Source organism: Crocuta crocuta, unplaced genomic scaffold, assembly GCF_008692635.1.
Source record: "Crocuta crocuta isolate KB4526 unplaced genomic scaffold, BGI_CrCroc_1.0 scaffold408, whole genome shotgun sequence".
Classification (NCBI taxonomy): domain Eukaryota; kingdom Metazoa; phylum Chordata; class Mammalia; order Carnivora; family Hyaenidae; genus Crocuta; species Crocuta crocuta.
In genome coordinates, this window is record NW_027527444.1 from 4,329,699 (window position 1) to 4,351,559 (window position 21,861).

The 21,861-nt window shown below is 44.0% G+C and overlaps 1 protein-coding gene across 2 annotated transcripts in view; it reads right to left on the reverse strand.

Moving 5' to 3' along the window:
- Window positions 1–21,861, reverse strand: part of LMBR1 (limb development membrane protein 1) — a 108,851-nt gene that overhangs the window by 46,181 nt on the left and 40,809 nt on the right. For both annotated transcript variants that reach the window (XM_077761313.1, XM_077761305.1), the window contains exons 3-6: window positions 10,569–10,695; window positions 9,851–9,919; window positions 8,606–8,670; window positions 4,826–4,898 (exon numbers count right to left, since the gene is read on the reverse strand). In XM_077761313.1, coding sequence (XP_077617439.1) covers window positions 4,826–4,898; window positions 8,606–8,670; window positions 9,851–9,919; window positions 10,569–10,695 — 334 coding nt within the window. The remainder of the gene's footprint in view (window positions 1–4,825; window positions 4,899–8,605; window positions 8,671–9,850; window positions 9,920–10,568; window positions 10,696–21,861) is intronic.

Sequence of the window (21,861 nt, forward strand, 5' to 3'; positions counted from 1 at the left end):
CACATCCTTGTTCAGTTTCCCAAGAAGAGAGAAGCAAGGTCATGGGCTGAGCGCGATGGTGAAGTCTTGAGGCACGTGGGGGAACGTGAGGTACGTTCAAAATACTGGTTGTACGTTTCTTTTCTTAAATTTTTTTTATGCTTATTTTTGAGAGAGAGACAGTGTGAGCAGGGGAGGGGCAGAGAGAGAGGGAGACGCAGAATCCGAAGCAGCTCCAGGCTCTGAGCTATCGGCACAGAGCCCGATGGGGAGCCCGAACCCACAGACTGTGAGCTCATGATCTGAGCCAAAGTCAAATGCTTAACCGACTGTGCCCCCCAAGCGCCCCAAGATACCGGTCGTACATTTAAAGAAAGGTCAGGCAGTTAGTCGGTCGGCTGAACAGGCGTGAGTGCTGAGCAGGCGAAGAGCGGGTGACAGCCAGGGCTGGGGTCCGGCCAGGCAGAGAGAGGGACAGGGCGAGCAGGGCACGGAGTCCAGCGGTGGCCAGGAATTTCAGCTGTGAGGCAGCACGGGTCTGCCGGGCGTGCGGGAGAAGAGGGGGTGAGAAGCGATGAAGACGGACAGACGGCACGAAGAGCCGCGGGAACCGGCTCCTGACAGGCGGCCGACTGCGCGACTGCACAGGCACCGGCCCCCGCTCGTGACCGGCTGCGCTGGGGTCCCCGGCAGCCAGTAGCCGAGGAGGACGGCCCAGAGGGAGGCCTGTGGCTGGCCAGGCAGGCTGTGAGGGTCATCCACACGGGCACTGAAGTCACCAGCTGCGACAGGCGGCGTGGCAGACAGAATGGTCATGAATGAGGAGCCAACGCCCTCAAGGACGGCGGAGGGGCTGCGTGGGAGAAGAGTGAAGGGAAAAGGGAGAAGCGATGTCACAATCTAATGACATGAGGTTCAAAGTGTCCAAAAGCAGCAGAAGAGAACGAGAGGAGTGAGGGGAGGGACGAGGGGAAAGACAGAGCTGCCACCTGACCGGGACTGAGCAGCAGTCTGTGCTGGGGGCGCCGCGCTTCCCTAGCGAGGGGGGGAGACTGAGGGCCTACTGGCCGTGCTGCTGTGACCCAGCAGGGTTTGCGTCCACACGGTTCCACGCGGTTCCACAGAGCTGCACGCAGTATGCACAGAATTTCAGGAACTAGGGGACAGTGGGAGATCAGGCCAGGGTGGGATGCAGCAGCTGTGGGCGACAGTCTTGATGCAGGGGTCCTGGGGTGGCTGGGCTCCTGATGCTGGCTACCGGAAGGCAAAGGGCAGGATGCGGCCACATCCCTCATGGTCTCAGGCAGCAGCCAAGTAAGGCTGTATGCCGGGACGCGGGGAGCAGGGCCCCGCGGGGCAGTGCTGGCTTCTGGGGCTGTCGGAACCGGACGGCTAGAGATGTGGGGCGCACTCCACTCTGGGGGCACACACAGCCCTCCCCCCGCCTGCCCCGGGGGCACACACAGCTCCTACTATCTATTCCTTTTTTCAAGTATTTCAAGGTTGGATAAGGTCTTGTGATTCTTACCCCCTGTTTTTCCCTTCTTCAGCCAATTACTCTATGATCTTGAGGCTCAGAATCTAAATGTATCTGCTCAAGGTCTGGTTCTGAGAAGAAGATGCAGAGTAAACAGAAAAGGGAGGAGAAAGAGCGGAGCCGATGGCTAACAAAATGGCTTCTTTGGGATGCTGATATTCTAATAGTGTACAGATTCGCTTTATCTTAGTAACATATTTTCTGAAGTAATAATAGTATTAGCAAGAACAAAACCTCTAGCCCCAGCAAGGGACAAACAAGAAGAAGAGGGAAGTCACAGGCAGGCATTCCATCAAAAGGCTAGAGTGATATTTTAAAAACCAAGCATGAAAATTCAATTCCAATAATATATTAACTACCACAACAAGTTATATATCTTCCAGAAAAAACAAGTGTTATGTTTCTTCAGATGGCTGTGAAGCTGGGCTCCAAGCAAACCATGCAGATATCCCAAAGATTCCTGTGAAGCGTGTCACACGTTCCCAAGCAGACCAAGAAAGCACACTCAACAGCCACTAGCAAAACTCAGCTGTGAATTCTGGGGTAAATCACTGCTGTACATTTTTTTTTTTTAAATGTTTTATGTAGTGCTAGGAGAGAGAGAGAGAGAGAGACAGTATGAGCGGGGGAGGGTCAGAGAGAGAGGGAGTGACAGACTCTGAAACAGGCTCCAGGCTCTGAGCTGGCAGTCAGCACAGAGCCCGACGCGGGGCTCGAACCCACGAACCGCGAGATCATGACCTGAGCGAAAGTCGGATGCTTAACCGACTAAGCCACCCAAGCGCCCCACTGCTGTACATTTTTTAAAAATCTTTTACTCTTTCTTATTAGTCTGCAATTTTTTTCAATAGCCCAGGAAAAAAAAAAAAACACTTTAGGTGCCTGGGTAGTTCAGTTGGTTGAACATCTGACTCTTGTTTTCAGCTCAGGTCACGATCCCAAGGTCATGAGACTGAGCCCTGCGTCAGGCTCCGCATGGAGCATGGAGTCTGCTCAAGGTTCTCTCTCTCTCTCTCTTTCTCCCCCCCCCACCTCCCCACCCCTTTACCCCTCTTGCCCAAGCTTGCTCTCTTATTCTCTCAAATAAAAATTTTAATTCACCTTTTATTTTATTTTTTTTTAATGTTTTATTTATTTCTAGGAGAGAGAGAGNTACAAGAAAATACATTTGACATAATACTAGATTAAAGAAAACCTATGGGGAGGTTTTCCACTACTCCCCTTCTATGGTCTATACTTCCTTAAAAAATAGCAAATCATAAAATACTGTTTATCTTGTTTTTTCCACTCTGCACATACTGAAGCTCATGATCCTGATCTCTAAGCATCAATATGCCCATCTGGCCACAGAACCATTTATGTAGCAAACCTGTCGTTTCCCATCCGAAACAGTCTACGCTGCTAATGAACAGCAAATGACAGAAGGACAGCGACTACCCCAAAGCATCATTAACGAGTGTCAAGCTCCCGGAAAGACTACCAGCCTACAACAGAGCGCTCGGGAACGGCACGTGGCCTACCAACGGCGGAGGCAAAATCATCCTCATGACACGCGGGCCTCTGCAAAGGAGGCCTCCGTGACAGTCTGGGCGCCTCGTCTGCTTGGGCCGGGCTTCCTTTTGTGACACATCTAGCCACCTGGCAGCGACTTCTGTTTCCTTGTCTTTAGATACAATGAACCGCTTTGCAATTTGAGGAGCCAAAGGATCTAGAAAGATATGGAGGGACTTTCTCTTCCCTCTGTGGGAACGAAAAGTGGGAAAAGGCTGTATTTTTGATTTGGGTCTGTTTTGACTCAACCCAAATTCTTAAATCCGTGGGCCACTCTCCCGGCCCCGCTGCGGGTCTCGGCCTCCTGGTCCGCAGGACGGAGGCCCGTCGGCCGTAGGCACACGGCGCACACGACAGGCAGCGGCTCGCAGTTCAGCACTTTCACTGTGTAACAGCGTCGTGACCCAAATAAGACGAATTTATTATAATCCTTACTACCTTAACGAAATTTTATAAAGCTGACAGTGTTGGGTAAAGTTGTAATTCTGAAATTAAATAGGCATAAATGTTAAAATAGCTTTCTTAAAGTTAGAAGAATAAAAGACACAAGTAGCACCAGCCTGAAAGTTATTGCTACCAAAGGATACAATACTATTGACAAGAATTCTCTAAAATAGGTAAAATCTGAAATTCTTTCACCTAAGAATAAAGCTCTAAATGTTATCAACACTTTTAATTGATGGTCTCAATTCACTATTTGTAACTGAAGAAAGTAGGTATATTTTTTCCTATTTCATACTTAAAAGTAACCTTCCATTTTATACTTCCTCTTCGGTGATGATCCTGAAATACAGTTAGCTACTAATAATCTGATGCTGGGGGTGGTGTTCAACATTAAAGGAAAAACCAACAATTTTGTGGGAGAAGAGAGTTCAGAGTGAAAATCATTTAAGTAAAATTAAAAGAAAATGTATCCGAATGATGTCAATTCTCCATTAAACTATCTCATTACTCTTTTCTTCATTGGGTCTTCATTTGAAGCCAAAAAGGAGGAGTAAGTAAACATCAGACTTTAAGCTCTCTGACATGCTTCCTGGGTTACCATAGCTGGTAACGAACAGCGTTCCCAAATAACACAGAGCTCCTAAACATCACTGAGACGGTCGAATGTGGCACCTCGGAGCAGAAAGACACACTACTTTTCGGCTTAAAGATTTCAACAGGAAGGAAATGAATAAGGATATTAAAGTCACTCAGAAGGGGCACCTGGGTGGCTCACCCAGTTGAGCATCCAACTCTTGATTTCAGCTCAGGTCACGTTCTTATGGTTTGTGAAATCGAGCCCCAAGTTGGTTCCGCACTGACAGCCTGCAGCCTGCTTGGGATTCTCTCTCTCCCTCTCTCTCTCTCTGTCCCTCCCCCACTCACACAAACTCTCTCAAAATAAATAAATATTAAGAAAATTAATAATAAAGTCATTAAGAAAACAGACAAATCTGCAAAACCTCAGTAACTATAAGTCCTAATGCTTAAAATATATTAGGGTCTTGACAGCAGAGGTGTATGTCAGTGGCCAGTGTCTCGGACCTGAACTGGCCTTGCAAGGTGACGGCGCACTTCAGCTAGGGAACCGTGGGAACTTGGCCACGGGGCTCAGCCAAACTGTCCTCACCTGGGACGTTCACACGTTACTCTTAGGTCTTGACCTACTGCAACAGCACAGCGGACTAAGAGGCTTCTATGTTTCCCCCTCAACTGGTATGTTTCTTGAATTAAATAATACTTTCATTCGGCTCTAAATACATAATACATACGTACCATTTAGTCGTCTCTGGAGTGCTTCCTCCTCCAGGGTGATAATATAAATTTGTTCATCCAGGTCTTCAAGAATCTAGATCCAAAGATCAAACCAGTGACCAATGCGTTATTACAAAACTAGTGCCTATGAGAATGTTTAGGCTATTTAGCCTAGGATTTAGACAACCATTCAAAAATATTAGGAACTTAAAATATAAATGCTCAAACTATGCTATATACAAATTAAGGAAAAATATTTTAGTATGGAACTAAATACATCAAAGTTGACTACTCTAAGGTCTACATATATTTAAAGGATTAAAGAACACTGCACCTCTCTCAATTACAAATAAATATATGAATTCCAACCATCCAAAAGGCTACTAAATACAGCACTACCTCTTATGTCCAAACCAATTATTTTAGAGCAAGAAGGAATAGATCACGCCATGCAATATTGGTCTCTTGTTTATGTTTACCTACATAACATTTAAAACAAGAAATCTATAAACTCAATCACTACCGTGCAATACTTTCCATTTACATCATCTTTACGTACTAAACATTTCCTGCAAATACTGAATACTGGCACTATCAAAATCATCCTGTGGACAGAACTCTAGGAAATATGACGCCTATATATACACCGCTCACCACACGCCACACAACACGAATAAAAAACAAGAACAAACCAGTGACCAATCACCAGTTATACAGGGTGTTAGTTGCACTATCTTCACAACTGACAAAACCAAAAATAGGTTTAACTCTAGCTTTATGAACACAGCATACAGTTCCTGTCAGGTATCGAATCTGCAGAACTTCTATAAAATTTATTTAGAGCAATCCAACAATTCTCAGTATTTCAACAAACACTGATAATCCCTTATTATCAACAGGCCTAGCACTGACAGCAAAATAAAACAGTAAAATAACAATAAATAATGATACACAAATAAACAATTACAAAAGCTGGCGATCCTAGAGGAAAAGGGTAGGGAGACCCACTTCAGCAGGCCACCGGCGAGGCCCCGCAGGACACGAGCCCTGAGTCCTGAGTGGGGCAGCAGAGCAGACAGCAGACTAGGCTACTTCAAGCAGGCTCTGCGCCTGAGGCAGGCAGGAGCCTCACTGTGCTGGGCCCCGGCACCCAGTTTCTTACCTATCGACGTTCTTACCGCTTCCTACTGCTGGGATCACAATCCACAGTTTCCCCCACTCTTCGGGTCTGGCCCACACAAAAAGATTTCCTCCTATGGTGCGAAGTGTCCATTAGTGACCTATCACCACTCGGTGTGAGTGAGGGACAGGGGGTGGCACACAGGCATTTGCGGTAAGTGCTTGTGTGCATCATGCCCTTGATTCTACAGCAATCCAGGAAAGACAGAATGCTACTGTCCCCATCTTATGCCAAAAAACAAGGGTCTGGCGAAGAAGAGTTATCTGCCTTTGAAGCCTACGCTCTTAACCATTCTGTGTTCCTAGGGACCCAAGTACGAGTCAAACACAGTCCTTGGCCTCCAACGGCTTATATTCTAGGGTCCTAGACAGACAGGATGAACCCCAAAATAACTGTAGGATTAAAAAAGCAGTCATAACTGACACTAAAATAAACAATGTTACAAAAGTTCAGAGGAAGAAAGATTCCCGACTTCTATGTGGGAAGAAAGAAAGTTTTGGATTGTGTTTTTGAGGATAGTGGCCTCTTAGCTGATCGCTTAATTTACTGCAAAGGGGAAAGGCGTTTGAATCAGAGGAAACTATAAGCAAAACAGGGAGGTGAAGAGGTAGAAAGTACACTCACAATAAAGTAGCTTGAGTCCTCTGGAGCTTACGGCCAAACAGAACAGTGGTCCAGGGTCTGGGTTCAGACCCTGCCCCATCCTCACTGACCTGCAATCTTGTACAAGCAACTTAATCTCCCCGAACTACATGGAATTCAGCCATAAAATAAGCCCACCATCTAACTTATGGATTCGTTAACAGGATTAAATGAAATGTGTGTAAAATATAGTACTTATCACAGACATACGGCCTATGCTCACTAAATAACCACTTTATTGGAGGTTAGGAACCAGAAAAGAGGCATAGATAATTAAAGTTTTCAGAATAATGTTAATAATAGACAACTTTAGGAGAAAAACCAGCTTTGGGAAAGGAGATAAATAAGTAGTTTGGTTTTACAGAAGATGAGCTTTGAGCTCCGTGGGGTATTTGGTTATAGCATTTACAACGTACTGTGTTTGTTTTCCTTGCCTTTTTCTCAACGGAATTACACATTTAGAAGTGATGTGAAAGTGGTCAGGAGAACAGAGCAGAGCATCTGGAGACCAAGGACAGAACTGTGAACATTCGCCTATATTTAGGGGGCCAGGAAACAGAAACAGAGAAGGAGACCAAACAAACAAAATTCCCCAGAGAATTAGGAAGAAATTAAGAATGCAGTGTCATAAAACCTTTTCAAGAGGGAAGTGCATTTCAAGATTCAACAGTATATTTCGAGTGCGTATACATTTATGTGCAAGTTAAATAATCCAATTTTATTCTTACAAAAGCTATGAAGAGATTTTTTGTCATTTATTTTTAAAAATCTTTCAAAATTAAGTAAGCATTACTGAAAGAATATCTACTACAATAGTTCCTCAGTGTTTTCTTTGATTAATTGCCCAGGTAGGAAAGACCAACCTACAACCATAACAATGTAGTGGGTACGACTAGGGAAATGCAAACAAAGGGGAGTATGAGAAATGCAGAGGAAGAGGCTTGGTGACTTGAACTTGAAGGAGCAGCGAGGCAACGGCTGGGAGACAGGCAGCGAGCGCAGCCCACAGAGCCAGGCCTCGACGGGGCGGCCGGGAGGCGGCACGGGCAGGAGGCCCTGGTGGGAGAAAGCCCCATGCACGCCCAGGGAGCGAAAGCACACAGGCTGTTGTGAGCAGAGCCCACCAGCCGGTGAGTGTGGAAGGGGCCACAGGGGCGGTCATGGAGCATAGAGTCCACGGACTGCATGTCAGGTGCTGAGTCATTCACACCTGATTTGCAGGCAACAGAGATCCAAGAAAATAATCTAAATGGCAAGCACCCTAAGTTTGCAGCTGAGAATTATTTTCACATTAATAGATGTTTGACAAAATAGCGAGGAGCCAAGGAACTTAGGGACAAATCATTCGAATTACTATCAATTAAAATCATTTAAAAATGAGTATGTGGTGAGGCGCCAGGGTGGCTCAGTCAGTTAAGCGTCTGACTTTGGCTCAGGTCATGATCTAGCGGCTTGTGGGTTCGAGCCTTGCGTCGGGCTCTGTCCAGCCCGGAACCTGGAACTGCTTCCGATTCTGTGTCTCCCTCTCTCTCTGCCCCTCCCCTGCTCACACTCTGTCTCTCCCTCTCAAAAATAAACAACTAAAAAAATTTTTTAAATAAAAATGAGTATTATAATCTGTCGACAGCTTCTCTGAAACATAAATACTTTGTAAATCAAGGAATATATGTGGTAAAATTCGAAATATAACAGAGTTACTACTATTGATACAAGATGACAGATACCTAAGATATGAGTAAATATTTGTAAATTTTGTCTTAAAATTTGCTAGAGGAGCTTTTCACCTAAGTGTCCACAGTTAGTATTTTAAAAGCAAAAACAAATTTGGTTTCCAAACATGAAAAAGATTAAAATAAAAGCAACCATAACAACTACATCATACACCCAGAAAAACATTCCTATGTTTCTGACTGCTAATTCACAACCTACAAGATGTTTGGATGTAAACACGTGTATTCCGACTCACGATGGAGACTTACCGTGGGCTTCACCAGCAGCCGCCCCATCACCGTGAACATGCGGGAGAGGCCGATGGGGGTGCACACTGGGGAGAGACCGCGGGCAGAGAGGAGGCAGGTGAGCTGCTAGTCGAAATGTACAGAACAAACTCAAAGATTATTATTTTCAGAAAACTCTCGTCTCCAACTTTGTCAGTGGACTCTTTAACCGTCAATAAGGAAGCTGGCGGTGCAGGGATGTGGAGGAAGAAAGATACTTGTAAAGACTAAAGGAGGCTTAGGATGTGCAAGACACTAGCCATCGAATAATAATATTTTCACTTAAAAGAAATTAAAGAAAATCAACTAAAGAGCAGATTAAATTTCAAGAGCTAATGAAACTGAGAACCAGATCATCTAAAAGTGACAATTATTATCTCCACCCCTTTTAACTATACTTATCTACGTATAACGTCCCTGAGATAGACTGTAATCCCTGCAAAACTGAATTTGAAATAAGAACCACAAATTCATCACATGGCGTTTCACATCATCCGTCAAAAGTAGAATCTAGGGCTGTCTGGACGGCTCAGTCAGTTGAATGTCCAACTTCAGTTCAGGTCATGATCTCACAATTTGTGGGTTCAAGGCCTGCGTCGGGCTCTGAGCTAACAGCTCAGAGCCTGGAGCTGCTTCCGATTCTGTGTCTCCCTCTCTCTGCCCCTCCCTTCCCTGTGCATGCACGCACGTGTATTCTCTCTCTCAAAATTAAATATTAAAAAAAAATTTTTCAGCAGAATCTAATGTTGTAACAGGTGTGCCTGCGTGAGTGTGTGCGTGTGTATCTCTCTGCAAGAGGAGCTCTCCTTAAAGAACGACACAAGCGTTTTCTTTCAAGGTTTCAGTTTATCAAAACTTATCTTAACATAAAAAAAGGTAAGGGCCAAGTTTTTAAAAATCTCCAAGCTGGGGCGCCTGGGTGTCTGAGTCGGTTAAGCGTCCGATTTTCGCTTAGGTCATGATCTCGCGGTTCGTGGGTTCGAGCCCCGCGTCGGGCTCTGTGCTGACTGCCAGCTCAGAGCCTGGAGCCTGTTTCAGTCTGTGACTCCCTCTCTCTCTGACCCTCCCCTGCTCACGCTGTCTCTCTCTCTCTCTCTCCTAGAAATAAATAAAAACATTAAAAAAAAAATCTCCAAGCTGTTAAGTAATCTCATTAGGAAATCTTACTATTTTCCCAAATACAGGCCGCCACTTTCTCATCAACCATTAGGTTGGAAAAATACTTACAGAGAAGTAACAGACATCCCATCAAAGATATACAGGAATATAAATAGGGTAGGTAGAACTCCCAGAGATCTAAAAAGAAACACACATATATTTTAGTAAATCCAAAATACTGTACATTAAGGTATAGGTTGACTATAAACTAATGTATGGTAAACATCATAATTGCCTATGTGATAATTTCTAAACTGTACAATAAAAAAGATCTAAGAAAGAAGAAAAGGAAGGAACTCTTGCAAAACCCGTTTGAAGGGAGAAAAAAGAAGCCTCCCAAGAATTTTAAGAACAGAAACCAATTAACAAACAACAAAAAAAAGCTGCTTGCTCGTTCTGAATACAGCAAACACGTGAATCCTCTTCTCTTAAACCTGTCGCAAGGCTTGGTTCTGGAACAACAAGGATAACTCTCCAAAGAATTGTTACAACGTTTAGAAAGCAGGGGCGCCTGGGCCGCTCAGTCGGTAAAGCATCTGACTTCGGCTCAGGTCATGATCTCACGGTTCCTGCGTTCAGGCCCCGTGTTGGGCTCTGTGCTGACAGCTCAGAGCCTGGAGCCTGTTTTGGATTCTGTATCTCCCTCTCTCTCTGAGCCTCCCTTGCTCACTCGCTCTCTCTCAGAAATAAAAATTTAAAGAAAAAAAGAAAAAAAAAAAAAAAGAAAGCAAATGTGTAAGTATATCCCACACTGCAGTCCCCCACCCCCCAAGGGAAGCCGGCTCACCATACAGTGACTCCATGCTGGCCGCGTCGTTGTCTATAAGGGCAGAGGCCACCCACACTATCCCCAGAATCAGCAATGCCAGGAGGATGAGCATGACCAGAGTCTCTAAGATTCGGGCTCGGATTCCCTGAAAATACAACGGAGATATAATTGTAGCATTTTATTTCATCTCATGAATAATTAGGCTTCTATCTACATGAAAGCACAAAAATCCTTTGGAAGGAGAGGAAATTTATATTTATTAGCAAGACCAAACCCACTAACTGTAAGATTTGTAATGTTTAGACCGACGTTTCTTTACAAAATTATGTGACACACAATTAAGCTTTGAAGAAAGAACCAAAAATTTTCTTCCTAAAAACATTTTGCAGAACCACTTTTTAAAATGCAGTTGAATGAACTTTTATCTGTGACGCTAATCAAGGCTGTTGAGGCGGAGAGCAGGCCGGTCAGAAGCACAGAGCACCCAGTTTGGGAGCGCCGCCGGCTCCGCGGCTCCCACAGCCCCTAGGCGCCCCCTGGTGTGCGGCCCGAACACTGCCGTGGGAAGTACACTGACCTCAATGCAGGTCATTTGCTTCTTCACGCCAGATAAAATGTCATCACTTCACGCAGCTTGCATTTAATATGGCATCTTTGTGCGCAATTTTGTTTTTATAATGAAGTACAATTTATGCACAACTTTGTTTTAAATGTACAACAAATTCTGTCCTCAGGGCCAAACCAGAGGCCAGGTTCTAAACCTGAAACCTACTGGAAAAGGCAAACAAATGAACAAAAAACAAGTTTCTCATATTCTGGAAAAGTCACCAAGTGATTGAATCCGTACCTAAATTAAAAAATGCATAGTGATGTTTTTATACTGTAAGGCACTGATGTACGTCTACGACAACAAACAAAATTATAAGTAAACCCACGTCTCTCAATAAATCCTGTAATCTTTCCTTCCACATTAAAAATAGTTGAAAACAAAAAATACTCTAAAGACGTGTTACAAAGATCTAAAATACACACTGACCTCAATTTCAGCCTGATATTATTTGCTGCTTTCGGAATTTAAGGGATAAGGTGCACTTCAGTCACAGCGCCGGGTGCTCAGATGCAACAGAGGACCAGGAAGCCCTGGAACCCCGAAGTGCCTACCCCCGGCCCACCATGATGACCCGAACTCGAAGGGTCCTGTCTTTACCAGTCCAGTCCTACAAAAGGGCCACCCCGGGCAGTTAAGCAATGTACTCAAATGTGGAGTCCGCACATCTTAAGTGTTCACAGCAAGGGAGGCCGGTGAACCAGAATGAATGATGCCTGTGTCTTATTTAACACATCAGATCTAACAGTAGCTCCTACCCGAGTGAGAAGAAACACGAACAGTCCCCAAACACACTCTGAAAAACACACCCCTACCTTCCTGAAGAACTCTCCAGACCTGCACTTGAAAACTTTCAAACCAATCAGGCGCCTTAGTGGCTCAGTCGCTTAAGTGTCTGACTTCAGCTCAGGTCATGATTTCACGGTTCGTGGGTTCAAGCCCTGTGTCAGGCTCTGCGCTGACAGCCAGCTCAGAGCCTGGAGCCTGCTTCAGATTCTGTATCTCCCTCTCTCTCTCTGACCGTCCCCTGCTCATACTCTCTCTCTCTCAGAAATAAAACATTAAAAAAAAAACACACAAAAAACTTTCAAACCACTTAGGATACCAAAACATGACCACCTTCCGTTAACAGTGATTTCTTTTTCTCCCCTTCTCTCTTTCTAAGCCATGGTCTTTTTTTCTAAGCAAGAATCTTTTTATTACATATCAAATATTATTTGGAAAGCTTATAAATAAAACAGATAAAAAGNCTGACCGTCCCCTGCTCATACTCACTCTCTCTCAGAAATAAAACATTAAAAAAAAAACACACAAAAAACTTTCAAACCACTTAGGATACCAAAACATGACCACCTTCCGTTAACAGTGATTTCTTTTTCTCCCCTTCTCTCTTTCTAAGCCATGGTCTTTTTTTCTAAGCAAGAATCTTTTTATTACATATCAAATATTATTTGGAAAGCTTATAAATAAAACAGATAAAAAGAATCAGTACTCTAATGTGTATCTCTTCCTGACTCTGACGGGAGCCCAAATCCTGCCTGGCTCTGACCAGCCCTTAGAAGTAGTAGGTCTCCCAAAACACAGAACATGTGTCTTAAGGGTTATGACATATAAGCTAAACCTTGTAACACTGTTAGAACTAAACAGTAGCGGTCCTTGGAAGCATCTGAGACCCAATGTCCAAACAAAAGTGTTTTAATAATATGTGTGATAATTATTAAACAATTGTAAAAATGTAACAATAACTATGATATAGAACTATTAATGATGATAATAAATGTTGGGGAATAAATCAACCAGAAGATTTACACACTTCCGCTGACATTTTGGTAAGACATAGGGGTGCCTGGGTGGCTCAGTCGGTTAAGCGCCTGACTCTTGATTTCGGCTCAGGTCATGATCTCAGGGCCCATGGGTTCAAGCCCCGCATCGGGCTCTGTGCTGACAGCACAAAGCCTACTTGGGATTCTCTCCCTCTCTTTCTGCCTCTCTCTGTGTGTCTCAAAATAAATAAACTTAACTTAAAAAAAGAAATATTTCTTGGCAGCTAAATGTGTTTTTCTTCAAATATGTTACTCTGTGTGGGAAGCCAATGCTCCACGGGTGTCTCCCATTCCTGTGCATCTCACAAACACAGGCAAGGATAGACGCCCTTGCTCTGGACTGTCTTTTGAAGGATTTCTGGATAGCAAACAGCCTTGAAAAATAGAGACAGTGTCTCTCTGAAGCAGAAGTATGTCTGTTTCCTGTCTAGTATGACAAAGACAATGTCCCTAGTACAGAGCAAAGGGCAGGCAGGTTTGCCTGCATCCCATTTGTGGGTTCCTTCAAGTTCAAGGGTCCTCGCTGTGACCTGAACCCTGTAGAAGCAGCCTCTGCCCGAGCCGCACTGGCCCCATAAGGCTGGCAGGAGGGTGGAGTTGTCCTGGAACAGGAAGCTGATGGCTGGCCTTGTTCTGAGAAATGAAGTCGTTTGTCTCTGGTCCAGGAGTCTCATGTCCACAGGCATACAGGAATCCAGATCAACCTGTCAGCTCCTAAGTCAGGTCTCAGGCCCCCGCAGTTCTAGCAGATTTGTGTTAGCTGCCAGGGTGGGCAGCTAACATGGCTTTCTGAAGAAGAACAAACAAGGGCCCACAAGGTTGGGTTAAGGGCAATGGGAAGGCTCTCAGGACCTAGCAGTGAATGCCCTTACCCACGGAGGAGGCAAGCAGGAGAAGTAAGGGTTCGACGTGCTGATGCTGCTCAGAGGCCGAGCTGCACAGGGGCTCGGTCGTAGCCCTTCTCCCGGGAGGGCAGGGGGGGTGTTACCGTGTTTGTGTACAAGGCCAGTTGAAAAGGCTATGGTTACAGGAAACTATTTTTCTTGTATATTTTGTGCTTTTCTGTATTTTTCAAATTTCCTAGAGTGAATGTGCATGACTTTAAGTAATATAAGAACAAATTAATCTTTTTAATTTTTTTCTTGAAAGAATTAACTTCCGAGAGATTGGCAAAGTAACTTTTAAAATACCCAAGTTCCATTTATGAGACATCATAATGAGCTAGTTCAGGACCCTAACTCTAGCAGCAGGCTGCTTACGTTCAAAGCCTGGTCCCATCACTGACCAACTATGTAACATGGGGCACATTTCTAAACTCTCTGTGCCTCAGTTTATTCCTTTCTAAAAGGGGTTTATTAATAACACCCCTACCGTAGGAGGTCATTAAAAGGATCAAGTGAGTTGACATAAGTAAATGTTCAACATTGGGTTGGATGCTTAGGAAGCACAATATAAGGGTCAACTGTAATGACTCAAACTATTGCCTTTGCCTTTAAAATTTCCAAGGCTGTGGAGTTCACCTATCATCTGTGTTTCTGAATTAAATCTGTATCACCTTCTAATGCCAGCTTACCACCTTCTTCCCATCTCTATCACCTACCACCCACAGACCTATAAGAAACATTCCAGCCTTTCTCGATGATGTGAGCACCAGGTTCCCAAGCGCGTACCACATGCCCCGCCATCGTGAGTAACATACAAGCTCCTAATGAACTGAGCCTTCATTCCACCACAGCCCCCTCTGGGCACTGGCCCGACTCCCTCGTCTCTCAGACGCACCTCTAAGCTCTCAGATCGGGAGACTGCTCCATGCTTCTCTCTGACACATCCGGTCCTCTAACCCAGCACTGCGTCTTCATCATGATGCCCTGCACCCCTCGATCCACCCAACTCCTCCAATCCGTGTTGTTTTCACTATGTTAAACTGTGTACTTTAATGATAATCCAGTACCAACAACATCCTGATATTCCTGGTCCCTTTGATTTCCACGAGCCCAGCTGAATTCCACTGGCAGCTCATTCCTTGAATTCTCAGTGCTGTGAAGGGAATTTACAAAATCACGAGAGAAACGTGCGCTACCACATTCCAGAGTGGGCCTGTGCTGTCACCTGGCGCTACTCACGCTGGTCTCTGGCTAACAATTCCCTCAGTGATTTTCTAAATGTTTTCCATTGTCCTTGATCCTAACTCATCCCCCCCTTTCCTGCAAACCGCAGCTGCCCTTCTCTGCTCCTCAGCAGCACCCAGCTGGGCAGCCCGCACGTGCCCCTGGGGCCTCCGTCTCCGTTCTTATTTCTTTCATTCTACAAAGGAAAATGGCTGAGGCTTAGATGTCCCGCCCTTCCCATGCGGGGTCGGCGCTTCTCAAACTTTTGTCAGAATTACAAGGGGCTTGCCAATCCCTGACCAGCAGCCCAAAGGCACGTCGGTCAGTTTTGATGAAGACACCGGGCAGGCTGCTCTGATCCCCCCCTAGGTGACCTGCCCTCCTCACGTCGCCAGCGACCCCGAGGTTTCTGTCTTTAGTCCAAATCTGTCCACTGAGACCAAGAGCCACGCATCCCAGCTGCCACCTCCCCTCAGGTATCTCACTAGTCCTAAACCTAATTCTAAAGTCAGACTCATCATTTTGTCCCCTAAACCTGCTCCTTCGGTGTCACACGCGGCAATAAATGGTACCAATACCCACTGTGTCGGTTTTTTCCAGACGCTGGGAACATCCTTATCACCTCCCTTCGTGCTGCGCCCTCTGACACACACACACCTTGGACCTCGATCTGTTCAACCAAGTGCCTCTGATTCTACTGTGTCATCACAACTAAATCCATCCACTTCTCCCGCCACCACATCCAACCGCCTTCCTCCGAGGGGTCCAACAGCCAACTCTGGTCTCTCTCTGCCTGCCCTGCTGCTGACACTGCCGTGGCAGCGCGCTCACTGCGCAACACGACTCTGACCGTGTCACTCTAAGTCGTGACCTGCGGACAGACGCACGGGCCAGCAGCAGGGAAACAGGTGCAACAAGAAATAAACGTCCAATCTCTGTGGCGCCCCTTCTAGCCAACCGAGGTGCTGCGCACACGCACCCCTAAGGCGCGCCTTCCTTCTTTTGCTGCTTACACGGCGAACAAAATAATTACAGACGAAACAAATTATTTATGATTTAACAGCACACAAAAGTGCTGTCCCTCAGACCCTTTCGTGCTGACGGATATGTCCTATTCTGTGTCACCCAACAGGACAGTAACTAGCCATATGTGTTTATCAATGCCGTTACTGTGACGGAAGAACTGATTTTTATTTTAAGTTTTTTTAATTTACTTATTTTAAGTAGGCTTCACACGCAGGGCAGCCCAACGCGGGGCTCTCACTCACAACCCTGAGATCAAGACCTGAGCTGAGATCAAGAGTCAGCTGCTGAACCGACTGAGCCACCCAGACACCCCTGATTTTTAATTTTATGTGATTTTAGTTCTTTTAAATTTATATAGCCATACGTGGCGAGTGGCTACCATATTGGTCAGAGTGGAGTATTAACAGTCCGCTTCTAACAAAATCTGATATAACCTCTGTACTCTCAAGTACTTTCAGTTCCATTTTCCAAATTTAACCTTGACAGAAAATTATTTGAAAAACAGCTTGGTTAGAGTAACCTCATTTAACATGCTATTGCCCTAGCTTAATGTTTTCAGTAGCATTTATGCCAAAGAGAGCTACTAAGTTGAAAACCTAACCCCTCTGTTTACATGAAGAAAAATTATTCTCTTATTTAGAAAAGTAGTTTTTAAAATGCAGCCTCCGTACATATAATCCGTCCAAGAGCAACTCTTGGGTTTGAGGGCTACAGGTTTATGCCCGTAGGCTGACAAACAAAGTCTTTAAGTAGATCTTTGCATCAAAAAGATTATATGTGAAGTTTTTCTAAAAAGAAAACAAGGTACATAATTCCAATAAGTTTTTTTTCTACTACAGATATATGACTAATACCAAGAGGAAATGTATACCCACATGCTTAAGCAGTCAAATAAGAATAATTTAAGAAAAAAAGAGCTCTATAGTCAAATCACGTAAGCTGTTCACAATTTATTGTCGATCTTTCTTTTGAAAAATAGTAAGTAACTCACCAAAAGAAATCTGCTCATTTTCAGTTATCAAACTAAGTAAAAAAGAGTAAAATGGCAACATTACACGTACGGAGCAAGTCATCAAAACTGTTGACCATGACTTTGCCGGCTTATGAAATATTGAAGATAACTGATACAGTAAGAAACAGCTGTTATTCTGACTCAGTCCACTAGGACGCCGGGACAGTAATGCTTTTCTTTCCCGCTGCATTCTGTTTTGCTGATTAAACAGGACAAAATCAGCCCAACTTGAAATCAGCGAAGCGTCACATTTATGAGCTTTAGCAAAACCAATAGAAAAACAGAAATTTGTTCATTAAATGCAATGTGGCAGCTTTTTTGTCTTCGACCAGTTTCGGACAGAGAGAAGAGAGGTAATGGGGCTATAAATAACCAGAGGTTTCATATGTAAATTCAAAATTGACTGACTCATACAAGTGCCAAAACTACATGTGGCCACCACCTTTCTTGAGATCCTAAAGGTATCACAAAGCCTAAAAAGTACAGTACTGTGTGGCATGTAAGACGTGAGACTTTTAAACTTTTGTATGTGATTCTGTCTGCAAAGTAGTGAAAGCATTGAGAGCTTTTATCACTACCATTAATCACCAGCAGGACAGCATATAAGCGAAAAATATGCCTACTGCTCATTTTTCCATTAAGCATCAGAATCGGGAGCTAGGAAGCCCCCAAGGGGAAGGTTCCCATCAACCCTCTTCTTGCATTCACTCAGCTAAAAGATGTGCCAGATGTCAGAATAACTTACTGAAACACCCTGCAAACAAGAAAGTGGGAAAACATTGTCAGAGAGGAGAAAGGTTTCCATTGTTCATCTTAAAAAGGAACGTCTCTTGAATACAAGGTCACAAAACTGTGAGAACTTGTTCTTATTAACAACAGTGGTGCTCCTTTCAAGTGATTTTGAAAGCTTATACAAAGTCACGCATTACTAAGGTTCCAAGGACCTTGTGATAATTTCATCCTTAGTATGAATGCTTATCTCAACCCCTCCCCAAAGCCATTAATCTAAGTTACTATAATGGAACTCCGCCCCTTTTACTAAAATCATAGTTCAATAAACACTTAACGTATTACTGAAAAATGCCCTCAAAACGAAGTACTTTCTTCCACTAATGAAATACCATATTGTTTTTAAGAAAAGCAAGCTATATAATTAGACTAGTTTCTAGCAATATTATTTTGGAAATTACAACCATCACAACATTAAAACAGTTTAAATTAAACAGGCTAGTAAAGACTAAATACACGTAGACACAGATTTCCTTCTAGGTTTAAATAAGCACGGAATGGGTAAAGTCTAAAACATTAAAATAGTTATAGTTGCTTTTTGAAAATTCTCTGCTGGTCAATTACACATTTAATTACTTTGTACTGAAGATCAATGAAGTGAAAATTACAGTGTATTTACAAAAGCTCTAACAATAAGCTGATATGTTTCTATGGTGATGAACATTTAAACAAGGTCTTGCCTGGACATCCTGACCTCTTGGAAGGTATGTAAACACCATTTTATATACGGTGGCTCCACCCATCAGGAAAGCCTGGGAAAATTTTCTACATTTACAGAACATTTAAAATAAATATCAAGCCACTGCTTTCATTTAACAAGAAGAGTCTCTTAGGAACACTGCGGGAAGGTTTGCTCAGCGTGCCATCAAGACTGCAGCAAACACACATGCAGTCGACAGAAGCACCAATACGGAACAGAAAGTACAGGTAGTGATGACTTTAAACCATGACAAAAGCTACAAAGAAGCATCTGTATGGAGTGTCAAACACTTCCCCACTTAGCTCCCAAGTAATCATTAAGAGTCTGAACAAAAAAGTTTTGGACCAGGTCAAAGGAAACAGCTTTACGGAAAACTATGTTAAGCTACAGTGAACGATTTTTTAATATTAATATTTTCTTCTTTTAGTGAAAAATTAAAACTAAAAGATGTTCAAGTTATTATCATTTGACCAAAAGAACGTATTTAGGATAAGTTAAAATAAAAACACTATCATTACCAGTTCATTTAACTAAGATGTTCACTGTATTCAAATTTATGAGCAGAAATTTCTCATGATATTAGACAAACAAAAATCCCCTGGATTGCAAGTAAATCAATGAACACAGCAAGTAAATGAAACAAGTAAATCAAAGAACTAAACCATAAAAAGATTGCAGGGACTCTGTATGAAAATTTTAAAACATAATTCTAAACTTGGAAAAGATATTCCTCGGTAAGCTACATCATAGCAAAATACCTTAAAGGCCAGCCAGGAAAGAGCTTTTCTCCTATTTCGTTCCCAATAAACCTTCAGTTATAAATTTCATGGAAAAGAAGAGACAGGAACTAACATTTGCCGAGCTCCTCCCAGTTGCTTTGTATGTGCTCCCTGAGCCTCCATGATAAATTAGAAGGTAAATTGTATTGTAAATGAGGAAGCTCACGTCCCAAAAAGTTAAATAACCTGCCGCTAGTCACCCTGTTCAAGGGCTGCCGGCTTCACTTTAAACATGGAGGAGGGCACTCAGTGGGGTGCGCACTGGGTGTCATATGGAAACCGACTTGACAAAATCTATGCAAGAAAAATAAATAAATAAACAAACTCAGGTCTGTCAGTTTTCAGAGCACGTGCTTTCCACCTCTCACACAACAGAATCGAGACACCAAAGACAGACCGACACGCAAACAGGGAAGTGGGGGAGAATGCTTAAAACTACTGAAGACAAACCTCTAATTCAGTGAAGGAAGTAAAGCAAATAAAAGCTTCTTTTACAATAACATTAATTTTCAATTCCAAAATAGCAAACTCATGCTGAGGTCAAGTACTCTGTCCTCTAAGAAACTTAATACAATATGGAAGCCAACACCCCTATTCGTTTCATAAAGCCCTCAATAAAGACACGACACAGCAAAGAACAATAGAGTTCTTATTTACGACAGCAAGATGCACAAAATGTTAACGTGTAGAATTTAATATGAAGCACCGTCACATGACTTGGATGATCGTGTCACATTGCTTATGTGGCAGAGTACACTGACACAGAAAGCACTAGGAATTCCAGAATACCACAGGGGAGCTCTCCCCATGACAGCGAGCAAACCAGGACACATGGACATGAAAAGCTATCTGTCCTCACTCCAATCAGACTCTCCAGTAGCTGAGCTGGGCTCGTCTCCCTGATTTCCACATCCCCCCAGCTCGCAGTAACAACTCCTTTGGGTGGGGAGGTAAGCACAAATGTGTGTTTTCTAACATTGAAAATCAATAAGTTGGCATTTTTAAGTTGATTTTATTTATTCTGAGAGAGAAAGAGAAAAAGAGAGGATGGGAGGGGCAGAGAGAGAGAGAATCCCAAGCAGGCTCTGCACTATCAGCGCGAAGCCCAACCCGGGGCTCTATCTTCAAGACAGTATGACCATGACCTAAGCCGAATCCAAGAGTCAGACACTTAACCGACCGAGCCACCCAGGCGCCCTAATCAACTCTGGTTTTACATATCAGCTTCAATTTGGGTAATGTGAGCCCATCACCAGGAAACAAACGGGCTTCTGTCCTTTCCTGTTGTTAACTAGTGTAAGTATGCTGTTTAGTGTTGTGTGTCTACTCAATACCTAGAGGAACATCCTCACAACCACTGCGGCGCCCACGTGGCCCCCCAACTGCACCAAACCTCCACAACAGCCTGGCCAAATGTGACCGCTGATCGGAACTGCCACGTTCGTCATTTATGTACTCTTGTTTTTTATTGTGGTAACACACATGCAACATAAAGTTTACCATTTTGAGCAGTTTAAGGTGTACAGTTCTATGGCATCAAGTGTGTTCCTTCCGGGCCTTCTGCGGTCACCAGCACCAGCACCAGCCATCCCCAGAACTTCTCCACATTCTCCAGCTCAAACCCTGCGCCCATGAACCAGCAAGTCCCCGTTCCTGCCTCCTCCTGCCCCAGCCCCTAGCACCCCGCATCCTATGTTCTGGCTCTATGAATCTGACCGTTCTAGGGACCTCACGAAAGCGGCGTCACACAGCATTTATCTTGTCGCGTCGGACCTACTTCACGCTGCATGATGCTCTCGAGGTTCATCCACATTACAGCATCTGTCACAATTTCCTTTTCCAGGCTAAATAATATTCCATCGTGGTATAGTGTATATTACATTTTGTTTACCTATGACTCCACTGGTGGTACTTGGGTGGCTTCCACCTTTGGGCCATTATAAACAGTGCTGCCAGGAAAATCAGTGTCTGAGGATCTGCGAAGGAGAGAGGGGAAAAGGACAGTGGAGTGGGAGGGCCCCAGGCTCAGCCGGTTACCAGAGGGGAGTGGGGAGCGGGGAGCGGGTGACACAGGGGACGGGGATTAAGGCGGGCACTTGTGAGGAGCACTTGCTGAATCACTATATTGTGCTCCCAAAACCAACATTACACTGTGTGTTAACTAACTGGAATTGAATAAAAACCTGGAAGGGAGGAAGGAAGGAAGGAAGGAAACAGGAAGAAGGTAGGGAGACAGATCAGTCTCTGGAGTTCTTGCTTTCAATTCTTTTGTGTACATACCCAGAAATGGAATTGCTGGATCATATATAGTAATTCTATTTTTAATTTTTTGAGCAAGCAACATACTCTTTTCCACAGCATCTGCACCATTTACATACACACCGCAGCAGAGAACAGTTCCAATCTCTCTACATCCTCACCGATGCGGGTTATAATCTTAGGTGTTTGGAGTGGGGGGGGGGGGGGG